Genomic DNA, 16,234 nt, shown 5'->3' on the forward strand with positions numbered 1-16,234 from the left:
AGGAAGCCAAGCAGATTCACCGCCTCTGAAAAGATACACAGCGCGCGACTCGTTAGTAGAGGCCCAGACTGGTGGTGAATGCATCTTCTGTACAAAATATTGTGGCTTAAATGACTGACCATACTTTGACTTGGACGAAGGAGAGCTGTGGGCGGAGGGAAGGGGGGAGGGGGCGAGAGCGGGACGAAGGAGAGCTGCGGGCGGAGGGAAGGGGGGGCGAGAGCGGGATGAAAGAGCTGCGGGCGGAGGGAAGGGGGGGCGAGAGCGGGACGAAGGAGAGCTGCAGGCGGAGGGAAGGGGGGGCGAGAGCAGGATGGAGGGCTGTGGGCACAGAGGCAATAAAAACAGCAAAAACAGGGTGGCAGAGGCAAGACAAGGGATAGTTACCTCATGTCCTCGGTAGACGCTGCTCTCCTGGTTTTACCGAGCAGCAAAATGGCAGCCACAAAACTCTAAAAATTTTGGAATCGGGGCGTGTTTATGGCGTTCTGTGTGACGGATGACATCACAGGGCGAAAGAATGCAAAAAACACACCCCTGAATCCGAAAGAGACAAGGCTTGAAAGGAGTGACGCCCCTCTCCTCCAATGGCTGGCCTCCGTTTAGGAAGCCAGCCAATGGAGGAGAGGGGCGAGTTCAAACCCCCTAACCTAACATAAAATCTTTGGACTCCGCCCACTGCTATGCAGTGCGACGGTCCTCGACCTAAAAAGGGCGATCGACTTAGTCCAACTTGTTATCGTCCTATTTCATTACTGGACTTTTTCGGAAAAGTCGCGGGGCGCATCATTCTAGAACGCCAACAGTCCTGGACCGAAGACAACAAGTTCATATCTGACATTCAGTATGGATTTAGGGAATGCCTGGGCACCATCGAGCAGGTTTTAAACCTGTCTTTACTCAAGGGCAAATACGTGGATGCAAAAGGTGGCAGTCTTCACTTGGCCTACGTAGATCTTACCGCAGCGTTCGACTGCGTGGGTCATTCTAAGCTATGGGATATCTTAACAGAAATGGGAGTCGACCCATTGCTAGTTACTTTTCTTCGTGAAATTTACAGCAACGCCACAGCTAGAGTGAGATTTGGCTTGGGGGGGGGGGTGAGCTGACCGCACCTTTCAGGGTTGAGCGGGGAGTCAGACAGGGCTGTGTCCTGGCCCCCTTCCTTTTTACCCTCTACACAAATACCCTAGAAGAAGCCATGCTGGAGGGGTCCCAGGACCTACCTTTAATTCAACATCGTCCAATCCCCGCTCTCCTTTATGCGGATGACGTGGTGATTATAGCCCGCACTCCCCTTGAACTTCAGCGCTTACTGACCCGATATAACACATTTATGTCAAATCTAGACTTAATAAAAGTTTTTTTAATGTTTATATTTATGTATTGCGGCCCAAAACAAAGAAAAGGGAGAACAATTTATATAAACAATTCTAGTGTAGACTACACCCCAACCTATCCCTATCTTGGAGTCCTAATCGATGAAAAGGGCACTTGGAGGAAAGCTAATGAGGCCAGAAAATTGCAGTTTTTAAAATCAACCATGGCCCTAGTAAACTTTACATAGAGACTGGGAAGAAGACTGCCCGAGGAGATGATTCGCATCTATCAGGCCAAATGTATCAGTACCGCCATCTATGGGGCCGGGGTGTGGGGCTACATCCAGCCAGAAGCCATCCAAAAAGTGTAAAACAGTTTTTTGAAGTTCCTTATTTCCGTTCCCCAGGATACATCAACATTTAGCTGCCATTTAGAGTTAGGCCTGCCCTATATCACTGACATAAAGATTCAGCCAATTCTCTTATGGCACCATGTTTGGACCTCAAATAAGTTAGTCCTTACCCAAAGTATCTTGAAGGATTGTCTTCTGCTTGAAAATGTTAACAAGATTCGTTGGCTTAGATACGTTAAGTTCCTCTATTATCTGGGCCTAGAGAAATTCTATCACAATCCGCCAGAATTGGAACTGATCTCTAGGAAAATGTTAAAAAATCAATGCTTAACCCATCTAGGGGAACTCCGTTTGACAGTTGAAGCCAATAAAACCTCGGTTCAGCATGCTTTGTTGATCCAAACCTCTTTGCTTATTCAGCCATACTTAACCTGGAGCCTAAGCAGTTACGATAGATTTTTTCTGACCCGGTTTAGGCTCAACATCTTCCATCAGCTTGTCCCCTTCCATCAGCTTGTCACATTCCCTACTGTTAATGATTGGTCACAGCCGCTTTGTCAGTGCCCTTGTGATGGTATCTCTCTCCAATCTCTTTTACATTTGACCCTTTTTTGCAAATTCTACTCAGAACCGAGAAAGAGATGGATTGCTTGATTTTTAAAAACTTTGGGGCTATGCCAATGTCATCCTGCCCTCTTGGTTCTCCAACTTCTTGAGTCTGATTTTCTAGCACTAAACATAGCCAGGTTTTTTAAAATTTTGTTTTCACCACAGAACGACCTTAGAACTGAAGTTTGACGCTTTTAATCTTTTGCAGTGCATTTTAACTTAATTGTATTTTAAAAAAACAATTCATGTTTTTTCTACTGACAATTGTTTTAATATGACATGTATGTACTTTTATGGCTTTCTACTAATTGAAACCGAATAAAGTAAACCATTGAATTGAACATGAGAAGTAGAACAAGCATTTACAATGCAATAGGTCTCGCTTTTACGCAAGTTTAAGCTATTGGCATTGTAAAAGACAATGCATATTTTTGTCTTTTAAAACATAAATAAAAGGGATTGTCATTTACAATGCCAATACCTTAAACTCGTTTAAATGCGAGACCTATTGCATTGCAAATGCTTGTTTTCTAAAGGTAAAAGGTCAGGGCTTCCATGTCCTTACATAGAGACCATGATCTTGGTTAACAACCTCAATGGTAGGACCCTTCTAAACATCCACTTACCTGGAATGCAGCGGCCTCTTGATACTTTTTATAAGTCCACTCATCAATCTGTATTTCCTCTTCACCAGATTTGTCCACCTTCCCCCTCAGTATACATAGTAGTGTGATTGCCTGATATGCCCCCACAGCTGAGTAGGAGACCCATCAGAATCTGAGGGTTCTTTCGTTGGCCATTGCATCTTTAATTTCAATCAGGAATCGGAATTCCAAATTCATGCCTCATAAGATCCTGTCATAGTATTACATCTATCAGAGCCTGAAAGGTAACAATGACCTGACAAGTGCCTGGGCCTCGATTGATAAGGGGTAGTTTCTGTGAGCTCTGGAGGCCTGTCCCTTACGATCAGCTAACAATATGGGTCTGGTGGCCTATCCTTTTTGATCAATTAACAATATGGACAGGGCTTGAAGTGGGACGGTCCCTGCTGGTGCTCAGCAACTGCAGTTCTAAAAAGCAGGTGCTGAGATGGGGTCCCTATCGGGCTGCCAGGGTGGAAAACAAATCGTAACTCTGCAGCAGCACCACCCTTCATTGCCTTTGATGTTACTTCAAAGAGACTTGCTAGAGTACTTTCACAGTCTTGTTTTAGAATGAAAGCATTTTCAATATTATATACAATGAAGCCATAGTTTTTGCCTATGCCTCTTATGCAAATAAGAACCTGGATGCAATGACAGAAGCAGCAAAATACCAGTCGGGCAGCACACTATGCTACGCACAGAATTTTAGCTTACATGTTTTCAAACCACACTCTTAATTATCAATCAAACCCCTTCGAGAGACCCCCCCCCCAGTTTTTTCGGCCCACTTAAACCGCTGAATATAGCACTGGTGGCTTGTCCCTATCGATCAGCTCGAAGTATGTCCCCTAGCCTGACCGGAAGGAAATATGCCACAGGGAAGGTAAGCAGTCATGCAACAATCACCAAAGGGCCCTCACTAGTCACATGGACTACCATATTGTGGTGTTCTGAACAAATGGATAGAAAGACAACAATGCCAATCTAAACAACAAGCATTTATCGTCGTTCCCCTATGTCGGCACATTTGTGATGCTCTGAAAAACAATACATTTGACAAGAACTTTGTGCTTGTGGAAATACCTCATGCTTTGCATATGGTATTCTTGAAAGACCAAGCTTGCGCCCTGGTGTCTGATCCATTGGCATACTTAACTCCTAACGAGCTTTTGACGAGGTCCTTTCCATGCACAAGTTATCGGTACCCGAATAGTGCCACATTTATCCCTTTTATCCAGTATAATCAGGCAAAGTCTGCTGTGATTGCGGACATCCATCTGACCAGACCTAGCGTGGGTAAAAAATGCTAAAGCAGCTGCTGACAAAAACAAACAACCAACATCACCGCTGCAATAGTCCCCGGCTCTTCCCTAGAGCTGCTATCTTACCACTGGGTGGGCTGGAATTTGTAGCAGATGCTATTGATGCCATTCAGGCCAGAGTGACCTTACCGTGACATGCTTTTACAGCATCCTATGTGGCTCAAACTCTACCTTGAAAGCCATAAGACATGCTTTATCTTGCCCGTCCAGGATTGCTTCAACTGAATTTATCAGCAGCAGTCCCTTGTTTGCATGCACTTTAAACAAACTGATAGACACTGTGATTGTGCGTGCATGCACATTGGCTGTCCATACGCAAGCTGAAAGACACGCCGTGCGCGTGCCCATGTGCCGTCCGGGCACGCACATGTTTTGTCCCCTTCGCGCACCAAACTGCCATGGTGAACAGCGCATGCGCTGCGTTTTGCTAGGCAAGACCTAAAATTTGGTTCAGAAATGTACTGAAATCTTCCAGAGGAAAACATGGGTCCATGTGTGTTTAAAAAAAAAATAAAGAAATTATAATAAATTACAATTGAGTTGTAGATCCAATACCAGACACTATAGGCATGTGGATTGATTTGCTGATGTAGCAGAGTGTATGGTGCGTTAATGTGTTCAAGAAATCCCCCAAACCACCAGAGCAAAGGAGCAAACAAGTCTCCTGGATAATCAATGGCTTCAGAGACTAGCTGCTTCAGAAGGAAAGGGTACATTTAATTAAATTAGATATATTCAGTCCCAGCAGTGGTGATCTTTCTGACTGTAAATACATTGTATTGCCATTTTGTCTGCTCAGAGTGACTCCAGCCCACTGGTTCCTGCAACAAGAGTAAAGGTAACTATAACATCACCTCTAGATGAGCAATGATGTAGCTCGTAAGTGACCCAAATGTTATTCTTCTAGTTGCCTTGCTTAAATGACGTTTAATCAGATTACATAGACTAGAGCTTGGGCACTGTTCATTTCATGATAAATCAGGGGGTGAATATGAAGAAGGGTGACTGCAGCCCGGGTAATGACAACTTTATAATTCCCCCTGTTTAAGCAGGAGGAGTATTCAGCTCATGGATGTGAATAAAGGGGTAGCTGCTGCTACCCGTGTCACTGTATCCTGGCCTTTGGTCCCCTTTGCGCTACCTAAGCAATCCCTAGTCTCTGGAACAAAATCTAGGATCAAAAAGTAAATTGAGCTGCAAGGAGCCCTGACTTTTTTCTAACTTTCCCTCCTTGCCTTCCCCCTACCCCTCAGTAGCTAATCGGGGGTGGGGGGTATTGTGGGGCTGAGGGTCAGCACTGTGATGTCATTGGGTTTGAAGGGTGCGTGACGTCACTCCTGCTACCACTGGAATTTTGGTGAATCTACTTCATGGCGGGGCATGGGTTGGGGAATGAGTTGTTGTTTGGGATAAGGGGGCGGGGCTGGGTTTCCTTAGGTGGGATAGCAGTACAGAGCAGGCCTTAAATACAGAAGGGCTTATCAGAGCTTGGATGTTGTCCCCAGACCTAACTTTCTTTAACCTGATTTTCTCTTCTCCTTTGCAGTGTCTGGGACAGTCATCACAGCAGTGATGTCCATTGCAAGCATCAGTGTCGGTGAGTGGGTCCTGCCCTGTGCTGCCCTCGTAACGTGTAGGCTGAACCTGCTGCATGTGTTGAGTTACACCCTAAAGTGCTTTATGATGTTGTAGCAGGGTAAACCTGATTTGTCTGCCTTTGACTAGAGGAATCCAACTGAATTCAAGGCTGCATGGTGCCCTGATGTACTTGGTCCAGGATTTATTTTTTGTTTTATTTGACAACAGTCCACTCATAAAGCTGGGAGCTCATCGCCACCAGTCGTATCTGGCCATTTTTCTACCAGCATAGCCACTGTTGAGACTGGTAAAAACAAATCGTAAAAATAAGCAAAAATATATTTTTTCCTTTTGAATCTTTAACCTAACACAGCAGATAGACATCATTCAAAGGTATTTTAGCACTGCCCAAACTATTCCTAAATGATTGTTAAAGCAGCTAGAGGCAGAATTACCATAATGTAAAGTAATAGAGGATTTTGCAAATATTCCCTTGAGGTATGCGCTCCTAACTCTTTCAAAATCTGAAAACACACAAATTGGCTGCTCTTCTCTGAAAAATGTCAATCCTAGCTCGACCTGTACTAATGGCTCCAGACCTCTCTTGCCCCAGGAGACAAACCATGATAAACACTGCTCTGATTTAGGGGACTTTACACCTTGTAAACATGCTGGGGAAGGAAATGTGTCCCAAGGAAGCAAGACCTTGGCCCATTTTTGGTGCAAGCTTCTTCAGCCATGAAACCATGGAACTCCCAGCTCAATGTGCCACCTACCCAGCTATTGATCACACCATCACAAGCTTATTACTATCACTGCTTCAAGGTACCAGTGACCATACATACACCCTGGCTCACCTGCTGCTTGCATTATAAACCTCCATTCCCCCAAAGACCGTCTCAAATCAGACTACAGTTGCATTTATTGTTGAAGTGCAGTTTTTGTGTACATGAACCAATATGAAACAAACCGCCTCCTGCAGGCATGTCGCTGCACAATGCTGTACACAGTTCTAAACCAGGATCCTGGTTGTCCAAGTATAATAAGCCATTACTAAACAATGTGTTACTCTGTTCTATCCTTGCTGGCCTCTATCCCGTATGATTCCCTTCTGAACAATAGGAAACTGAATTAAATACAAATTCAGCAGGTCACCTTTCCTCCAGTCATTGAGAATTCAAGAACCATAGAGCATGCCCACATATGTATATATATATATATATATATATATATATATCCATGCCCATTTCCTTCTCAACTGTCTCCTGTCCTCTGTTGATTGCCCAGCATTTGAAAAATGTCTGTTTTCTAAATTCATGTGTTGAAAGTGTTGAAATGAAACTGACTTAAAGCAGGTCATGCCTGTTTACATTCATCATTTCAAGCATTAGGTGCCTGCCTGTATTTGGGCACTGTTTACATCAGCACCATCACTTGCCACTAGAGAGGGAAGAATTAAAAGGTGGTGTGAGGGGTGAGGTATGAACAACCAGGGATGAGGGTGTCCCAAGGTGTACAGATCAGTGTACATTTGAAGTCACTATAATGTCATTTCACTCCTCACTTTTTAAGTGAGTGAGGGACGGTGCGAGAGGGGCAATGGATCATGAGTGACGGATTAGGAGTGAGGATTCAGGGGTATGGAGGCAGGGATGAGAAATGAAGAATAGGTGAGGGCTGAAGTGTGAGTGAGAGATGGTAAATGAGTGAGGAATGAGGGTTTATAAGTGTGGAATGATGTGGAAGGGATAAAGGATGATGATGATGAGGATGAGTGAGGGATAAATGGAGGTAGAAGAGTCGGGGTTGATGAGGACAGGAAGATGATCTATTTCACAAACATAGATGTACAGCGGCCCATGACACAGCAGAACCTGATAGCCTTCTCAATCATCTGAGGTTGGACAGGAGCAGCTGTCCAGGATCTTCACTGAACTGGGCAGCTTCATTTCTTTAAAAGCATTTCCAATGGACAGGGCTTAGCACAAACCGAACCATCCTGATAACTTACAGGTGATACCAAGTTCTGCCTCCAACGAGAGGTCAGATCCAGAAATTGGGGCAAAATCCCTGAGCGCTTGGATCACATCGAGCATCGGAGGAAAACGTCCTCTGCCTCAGTGTGTCCAAAATGGAAATGTGTGGGTAAAACCGCACCTCAGCGGCCCTTCGCCGCATACTTTGGTGGTAGCCTCAGCAGCGGTCCTGAGTGTGGTATGTGATTCAAAGCTTTCCTTCACCTAACCATGCTCCTGCAAGCTCAACCCTTCATCCAGGCCTCACACACACTGGAGCTGAACAGACCCTTAACTGTGCAGCGATACAACATAAGGTCGGGCATGTCTGGCCAAAAACACATTCAGAAACGACTACATGCAAGACTGGCCCTAAATTGCCACACTGCTTACCAGTGGACCACAACATTCAAGAACAAATGCACCATCACTAAATGCTTTAATCCTGGCTAAAGTCTACAGTCAGGCATGCACAGAGTGGGTGAGGAGTCCGGTACTGTATGGCACAAAATTACGTACTTTTTACCAAGTGACTTAGATATTTCTCATCCACCAGAGTAAACGAGGAGGCATAACTGCAAACAGATTGGTTGCCATCAGCCTGAAGCTTCCCGGCGTAATACTTGTGTACTACAAAGCCATTCACATTTAGCTTAAACCTCATAAAAATGGGTGTTCTAGCTCTAAAAAAACAAGACAAATGGTTCCATTAGACCTGAGTCAAACACTGTAAGTTTGTACAAACGAGATGTGTTCCTGTTTGACTCTTTTTCCTGTTAGGAGATGATCCCTTATTCTGCTGACGACTGCTTGCACTTCACCTCAAATTATTCCAAAATGTGCTTTGGAGGTATTAAGGTCGCAAAATGAGTCTTAAACACAAAATAAATGGCCACACATCAGGCTGAAGAATGTGATAGAGCAGAATAGTATCTGACGTGTTGCTTGTTACGGTACAATATTGCACTACTAGTAGTAGCTGCAGTCATGGTTGTTTATGAGGAAGCATCTCTGAAGCACCTTTCTAAGTCGTACCCCAGAACAATTTTGGGAGTACGGGCAAACTGAAATTCTTGTCTCCAAAAACTAACCACAAAGAAACAGGTGGGCACTTGGGATTACAATGAAAGAAGTTGAGCAACCACAAATTACCATTATGTGCTTATCCCCTCAAACTACCCCTCTGTTTAACATGTGCAATATAGAGAAGCATTGCTGCCACTTTGCTGTTTACACTGATCTGCCTGTACATAGTGGATTTAAAACCAGTTTACACATTGAATGAAAACCCAACGTGGCCACTTTAATACATTTTAGAGCACAGATGCTCGCCTCCTTCCTCTCACTGAAAGAAGGCGAAATGAAAGGAGGCTTGGGATGGAAGGTGCACTAATACTTCTCTGATGATGCTCTCTTCTTGCTCCCACAGGGTCGGTGTACTTCCACGACTGCCCCGCACAGTACCTCATCCCCTACTACCTGATCATTTCCGGTGTCTCCGGCCTCCTGCTTCTCATTCCAAGCATCTTGCCCTGCAGAAACCGAGAAGTGTCCTCCGATCTGATCAATGCCTTCCATTTGATCTTCGGCCTCTTCCAGCTGGCGTTTTTCATTGCAGGTCAGCATTAATCACTGGGTGGGACACAGGTTTCAGCTTCATAGAGGTTCACATGTAGAGTATCATCACAGCTCCACATTTAAACATTGCTACTACTGACCATTACCTCAATAAAAAATACTTCTACCATACAATTACCCCATTTGCGTCTACATAGTATTTAAAAAATATATGTTCGAGGCATATGATCTGTAGATCATATGCATTAGGATAGATCGCCATCTAGTTTTGGGTCCAGATGTTTGCACTTTTATTTTTGTTTGAAGAAGTCTTTCCAGTCACAAGGTAGGGAACTCCTCCTTTTGGTGATAGTGCGCATGGCCATCGACTCCACCCCCACATTGTTTTGCCGTAAGGGTGATGATGGAGTAGGTAAAAGTAGTAAAGGGATCTCCATGTATAGTGTATCTAAGTAAGATAATACTGCAACAGATAAAGGTCGGGGAGGCTGGTGGGGGCATATGGCTCTACAGCTCTATATGCCAAGAACAGAAGCATTCTGGGTAAGTAGCATTTTCCGTTCGAGGCATATGAGCTGCAGATCATATGCTTTAGCATAGACTATACAGCAATTATCCCCCATGCGGTGGTTAACCTGTAGCTGTTGCAGTGGTTTGAAATAGTGTTCTTAAAACTGCCTGCCCACACTAGCTTGTTGTTTTGCTAACACATCTACATAATAGTGATTTGTAAATGTGTGAGATATAGACCATGTTGCAGCTTTGCAGTTGTCATCTAAGGGTATATTCCCTAAGAATGCCATGGAAGCCCCTAGTTTTGGATCCAAAGTGCAAACATGCAGACCCAACACTAGATGGCGATCTATGCTAAAGCATATGGCTCTGCAGCTCTATATGCCAAGAACAGAAGCATACTGTGTAAGTAGCATTTTCCTTAACATGCATTTATTTTAGTTTAATTAAATGCAATTACATATAAATGTAAATTATGTAAAGGATCCAGTCACAGTATTCAAGAACCAGACACGAGAACCCAAGGTCTGCAGTATTTCAATTTATTGCAGTGTCTCCAAATACGCCATTCGGTTGGTATCAGCCTTGTTCACATTAAGTAAACCGTTGTTATTTTGTTATTTACGTGCTTGCGTGCCACATGGCTCAGTGAACATAGTGAAACTACTTGTGACCAGCTTATTGCCTATTTCATTTCCAAAATATTTAGTGATTTTCAGAAATACAGCCATAAATATAAATTAATCTAATCACATAACTATTGGTTGGGGTTAGTTTTAAAACTCACATTAAAGTTATTGTACATTCATTTACCAGTCAGGGGTAATATTAGTGCTATGGTAAGGGCACCATATTTTATTTTAAAAAATTAAATTACTTTACGTCTATTATATATTTATCATTGGTTAGCGCTTGTTTTAAGGGCTATAGTAAAAGTTGCTAAATTGGAGCTATCAATATAAAAAATAATTATAGATTTTAATTTCTAAGTCTTAGTGCAATGTTTAGGCACAAAAAATGAATGAAGCTCAATCATTGTATTTTAAAAAAGTATAATTTTAAACTAGATATTTATCACAGTTTATAAATATAGTGAAAAAAATGTATATTTTTATTTGTAAGCTCTATGATTAGGCATTAAAGTCCAGGTAAACATCCAAATGAGGAAAAATAGAGATGAGAGGTAATGGAAGACCATTAATAATAATTAATTTTAGGGTAATTGTATTGTAATTGCATTTATATAGCGCTTACTACCCCAGACGAAACGCTGAGGCGCTTTTTCGGCGAGTAGCACATTACTCCGGGACCCATAAAGGAATTAGTATTGAATTAGTATGGTGAAATATAAAAGTACTTTAAGTGGTGGAGAGGTTAGTCAGTTATTTGGATTGAGAAGGGTTGGGGAGGAGTTAAAAAAGGAAAAAGGTTTGCAGTTATTTGGATTCGGAAGGATAGAAGAGGAAAAAAGGTTTATATTTATATAGCGCTTGTTACCCCTGATGGGGTGTTGAAGCACTTTTTTTGACGAGTAGCACGCTACTCCGGAAACCCATAAAGGATTAGTGGTGAATTAGTATAGTGAAATATGAAAGTAATTTGAGTGGTGGATATTAGTACGTTATTTGGAGTGAGAAGTATAGCAGAGGGATAGAAGGGGAAGAAAGTTTTGCATTCATACAGCACCTGTTATCCCTGATTGGTGTTGAAGTGCTTTTCTGGTGAGTTGCATGCTACTATGGAACCCATAAAGGATTAGTGTTGAAAATTAGTGTAGTGAAATATGAAGTCATTTGAGTGGTGGATATGTTATTCAGTTATTTGGATAGAGAAGAGTAAGCGGCGGGATAGAAGAGGGAAAGAGGTTTGTATTTATATAGTGCTTGCTACCCCTAATTGGGTTTTGAAGCGCTTTTTTGGGCAAGTAGCACGCTACTCTTGAACCCATAAGGATTAGTGTTGAATTAGTATAGCGAAATATGAAAGTAATTTGAGTGGTGGATATGTTAGTCAGTTATTTGGATTGAGAAGGGTAGGGGAGGGGTTGAAAAGGGAAAGGTTTGCATTTATATAGCACTTGTAACCCTAATGGGTGTTGGAGCACTTTATTGGCGAGTAGCGCGCTACTCTGGAACCCATAAAGGATTAGTGGTGAACTAGTATAGTGGAATATGAAATTTGAGAAGTGAACATGTTAGTCTGTTATTTTGATTGAAAAGGATAGTGGAGGGATAGAAGAGTGTAGGATTTAGAGATATATATTTATATTTTTTGGGAGGTCATAGCAGGAGGAGGAGGCTTTTGGATGAGTAAAAAGGGGCTGTAGAGGGGAAGAATCAGAGGGAAGAGTTTAGAAAGGTTTGTTTTGGGAGATCGGTATAGTAAAAGAGGTGTCAGATGATGCAAGGCGGGGTATAGTAGGGGAGAGTCTAGAAAGGATTATTTTGGGGATCATAGTAGTGGTATGAGTTTGGGATAAATGAGTGAATGTAGAGGATATATTGATGTATTGGGTTAGAAATGGGGTAGTGCTTTGGAAAGAGTAGTTGAAAGATGACTGAGATGAGTCAAAGTTGGGCGCAAAGGTATATTGAGAAAAGTATAGGCTGAGAAATAAGATAGTGCATTGGAAATGCTAAATTTGAAGAAAGTGAGAAATATAGATCCATAAGAACATTGAAAGGATATAGATGCAAAAAGGAGGTACGTATATGTAGATTAAAGATCTTGATAGAGGTACAGGATGAGAAATAGGGTAGTGCATTGGATATGCTTTTTCAGGAGAAAAGTAACAAACCCACAGATCCAAGTACATGGAAGGTACATAGATGTACAATTGAAGCAAGTACATGTAGCCCAAAGATGCACCAGATAAACTCCGGTTTTCAAGTGCTATTGTACTTAATTATTTTTTTGTTTAAACATAATTATTCTGCATGTTTATACAAAGTAATACACAAAGATCGGTACATATCTATAGTGAAAATAATGCTTATATACAGAGGGATATGCTGTAAATTTCTGTTTGCGTATGGTGCTTATGTGGGGGAGAGCCAACTCTTGAGTAGTTTTCTGAAGATAAGGTGGCCGTCCGTGGATCTTCTGTTGGTGGTAAAGAGTTCCATAGTTTGGCTGATTGAGCAGAGCAGGATGTGCCACCTATGTTTTTTTTCTTGTATCTTGGGATTATGAAGAGAGGTGCCCCTTAGATACGTTTGTTCCTTTGTTGAATGTGTTTGGTGATTTTATTCCTGATGAATAACTGTCCCATTCCATGTAATGCTGTGTGGGTAACACAAAGCAGCTTGAATGTGGATCTTCTGGCTTCCGGTAACCAATGCAGGGCTTTCAAGGCGTGTGAGATTTGGTCTGGCGGTTTGATATGCAAGAGCAGTCTGGCAGCCGAGTTCTGAATCCGTTGTAGTCTGTTCATGGTCGTTAAAGGTGATCCGTGGTAGAGGCTATTGGTGTAATCGAATTTGGACAGAACCAGGGAGATGGAACCTTGTGTGGAAATCCCAAATGAGGGAAAATTAATCGCAGCGTTTTAATAGTGACAAAGCTTGATCTTGCTAGTTTGTCCACTTGGGGCATTCTTCGATAGCTTGGAGTCCAAGATTAGGCAAGGTAAGCATCCGAATGAGGAAAAATAGAGCTGAGCGGTAATGGAAGACAATTAATAGTTTTAAGGTAATGGTAGAAGAGGTAATATCAGGCTTCTTGGATCCCTCAATAGGGCATCAATGTGGGCTCAGCAGCTCTTAGTGTGGGTGTGGAGTGGCAAGGTGGTGCATTCATGATCTTTGTAAAGACCCGAGCCCACACCAAGCTTGAGTATTGAATTCTACCTCGACCAAGGTGATTAAATGAGTAGTGATGTAAGTGTTTGAAGAAAAGCACCTGATTAAATAACATTTGCCCCACATAACTTGTTAAGAAAACTACATTTACCCTGACTGGTTAGTGCAGCACTGCAATTTTGCCAGGCTGGGCTTCTTTTGAGAGCCACTGCACCCACACTTGCACATAGAGGTGTTTTTGCACAGGTTCTGGGCTGATGAATCCAGAGAATACTTCCACCACCCGTTTAAGAATAGTCGGATAGGAGACGTGGAGACTTTACTACTAACTAGGCAATGCGCCTAGCAGTGGGTGTATCTATCTAGCTCTCAATCATCTTGGTCAGTAGGACTATTTAAGGGCTGGCAGGGTGTCCTCCGTTAATTTTACGCTTATCTAGCTGCATTCCCAATCTGTTTCTTTGTATCTATTGCTTAGTGTGACTATTACACAGCGAAGGCACTTAAAAGATCAATGTTGTCTTCGGCTGAGCATATGTGATTTTGTTTATTAAATATGCCAGTCAGCAAGGGTTAATTCATGGGTATCCTGTATGGTGACATTTGAAGTGCACAATATTCAGCAATGAAAATATTTTCATTTATAGCTGGGAATGAACACATTGGATCATTGTTAGATAGAGCCTCAGATTGTTTGTGATGCACTACAGCATTTGGCCAAAGCCAGAGTTATGAGTTTTCATTCGTCATAAATTGGGACTTAATTTAAATTCAGGATCCTGAGGACAATAACCTTTTGAGAGGCTGGAGGGTTCTCAAGCATTACCTAATGAGTGATTTTGAATAAACCTGTTTTTATTTCCTTATTTTGAGTAGTTTCTTCAAGTGGAAAAGAAATACTATGAAACAGGCCAATATTACGAAGTCGACTAGAGAGGCCTGGGAGAGTTGAAGAAAGTATCTTCGACCCTTGCACAATAGTCCTATTGGATGAGACAGATATTCACATGCTTCCACATATCTCCAGGTTAGTAATAAAATAGATCAATTTGAAGGCTAAGACAAGTGAGCGCTTATAGTTTGTGTAAAGGCTTCTCTGAGTAGCTGTGACGAGCAGAAGCAAACCACAATTCCCAACAGATTATTCGGGCAAAGAGTCTGGTATCCATTCACCTCCACCACTTCCACGTTCAATTTGACTCCAGTGTCACAGTACTGCTGCAGCTATCTACGGAAGTAGCAGATCCATACCTAGAAAACATTATTTACATGGCTTAGGAGTGGGCAGATTTGCTACATATGGCTGCCCTGCACATCTCCACCTCACCCTCCAAACACAATTTTTAAAGTGATCCTGTGAATCTTGCTTGCGTACCCAACCTCTCACCCGCCGTACAGCCAACACTCTCATCCAATCACGACACTGTTCTCATGTTAAGCAGTATGAGTAAATCTTCTTGATTCGCGAGAGTGGGCTGGCTCTGCGCCCCAAAGGATACAATAGGCTTATTCCTGCTCTCCAACCCAGCTGTCCAAGACAGCTTGGCTCCGGGTAATGAAAAGTAAACAATACACACTTTTTTTGAAAATGCCCATAGTGTGGGTCAAAGTACACTTACTCTGATCAGCACGACATCTGTAACCTTTGTCTGTTGCAGGAATGGAACATAACATAAAGGATTGCGCAGCCTTCGACCTGTTCAAGAACAAGAAAACGCTTCACTCTTGACACAATAGACCTCTATCTCTCACCAGGGAAATGGCGACCGAGGCAGAATTCGCCGCAGAGGAAGAACCATTGGGGCTGGCAAAGAAGAAGAGGAGGATGGTGCCGAAAGGGGTGTCCTCTTGTGCAGTCCACATTATTTCACTTCTGAGAACTCCAAACAATGTGAAGAGGAAGGACAGGATGAAGCCTCGCCACCACCTCTGGAACTACTAGACCAGCCCACAACTACGAGATCCAGGCCAGAATGAAGACTCCTCCAAGGGCCGTGAGTACCCAGTGTCACCAGACCCATGCTAATACCATGAAAGTACACCCATGCATCACCGCCTTTGTACGCCACGGCCTTCTGGTTCTGGTCTACATGAGAGCGCTCATCGGAGTTGACCGGACCGGTGCATCAATCCTAATTGGGCTCAGGGCCTACAGGACAAAGGAGGAGACATGCAGCCCTTGAAACCAAAGCAATATGCAGTGCCCACAAAGCAATTGACACCTGCACAGTCTTCAACGCCGAACAAACCATTGGTGCTGCATACCAATTCAGTGCTGACAAAGTCGTCTGAGTGAAGTAGACATACAACTTCGACTCCACTTGCATCATCAGCTTCTACGCCTAAAAAACCCTTCTGCACCAAAGACACCAACAACAATGTCTTCGGCTCCACCGGAGTGTTGGATAAAAAGAGACTTGAGGAAAGTCCATAGCACAGGCTGCGATGATGCAGAGGGCAATAGCTTTGAGAACCTTCAAAGACTAATGAATAGTAAAAG

The 16,234-nt window shown here is 42.9% G+C and overlaps 1 protein-coding gene across 4 annotated transcripts in view; it reads left to right on the forward strand.

Moving 5' to 3' along the window:
* Positions 1 to 16,234, forward strand: part of LOC144798454 (transmembrane protein 272-like) — a 138,147-nt gene that overhangs the window by 100,639 nt on the left and 21,274 nt on the right. For 3 of the 4 annotated variants that reach the window (XM_078669341.1, XM_078669340.1, XM_078669339.1), the window contains 2 exons: positions 5,797 to 5,847; positions 9,273 to 9,461. In XM_078669341.1, the coding sequence (XP_078525467.1) occupies positions 5,823 to 5,847; positions 9,273 to 9,461 (214 nt within the window). In that variant the 5' untranslated portion in view covers positions 5,797 to 5,822. Of the gene's footprint in view, positions 1 to 5,796; positions 5,848 to 9,272; positions 9,462 to 14,610; positions 14,704 to 16,234 lie in introns of those variants that run through there. The other variant, XM_078669342.1, reaches the window with a different exon arrangement.

Source organism: Lissotriton helveticus, chromosome 12 (genome assembly GCF_964261635.1).
Source record: "Lissotriton helveticus chromosome 12, aLisHel1.1, whole genome shotgun sequence".
Taxonomy (NCBI): Eukaryota; Metazoa; Chordata; class Amphibia; order Caudata; family Salamandridae; genus Lissotriton; species Lissotriton helveticus.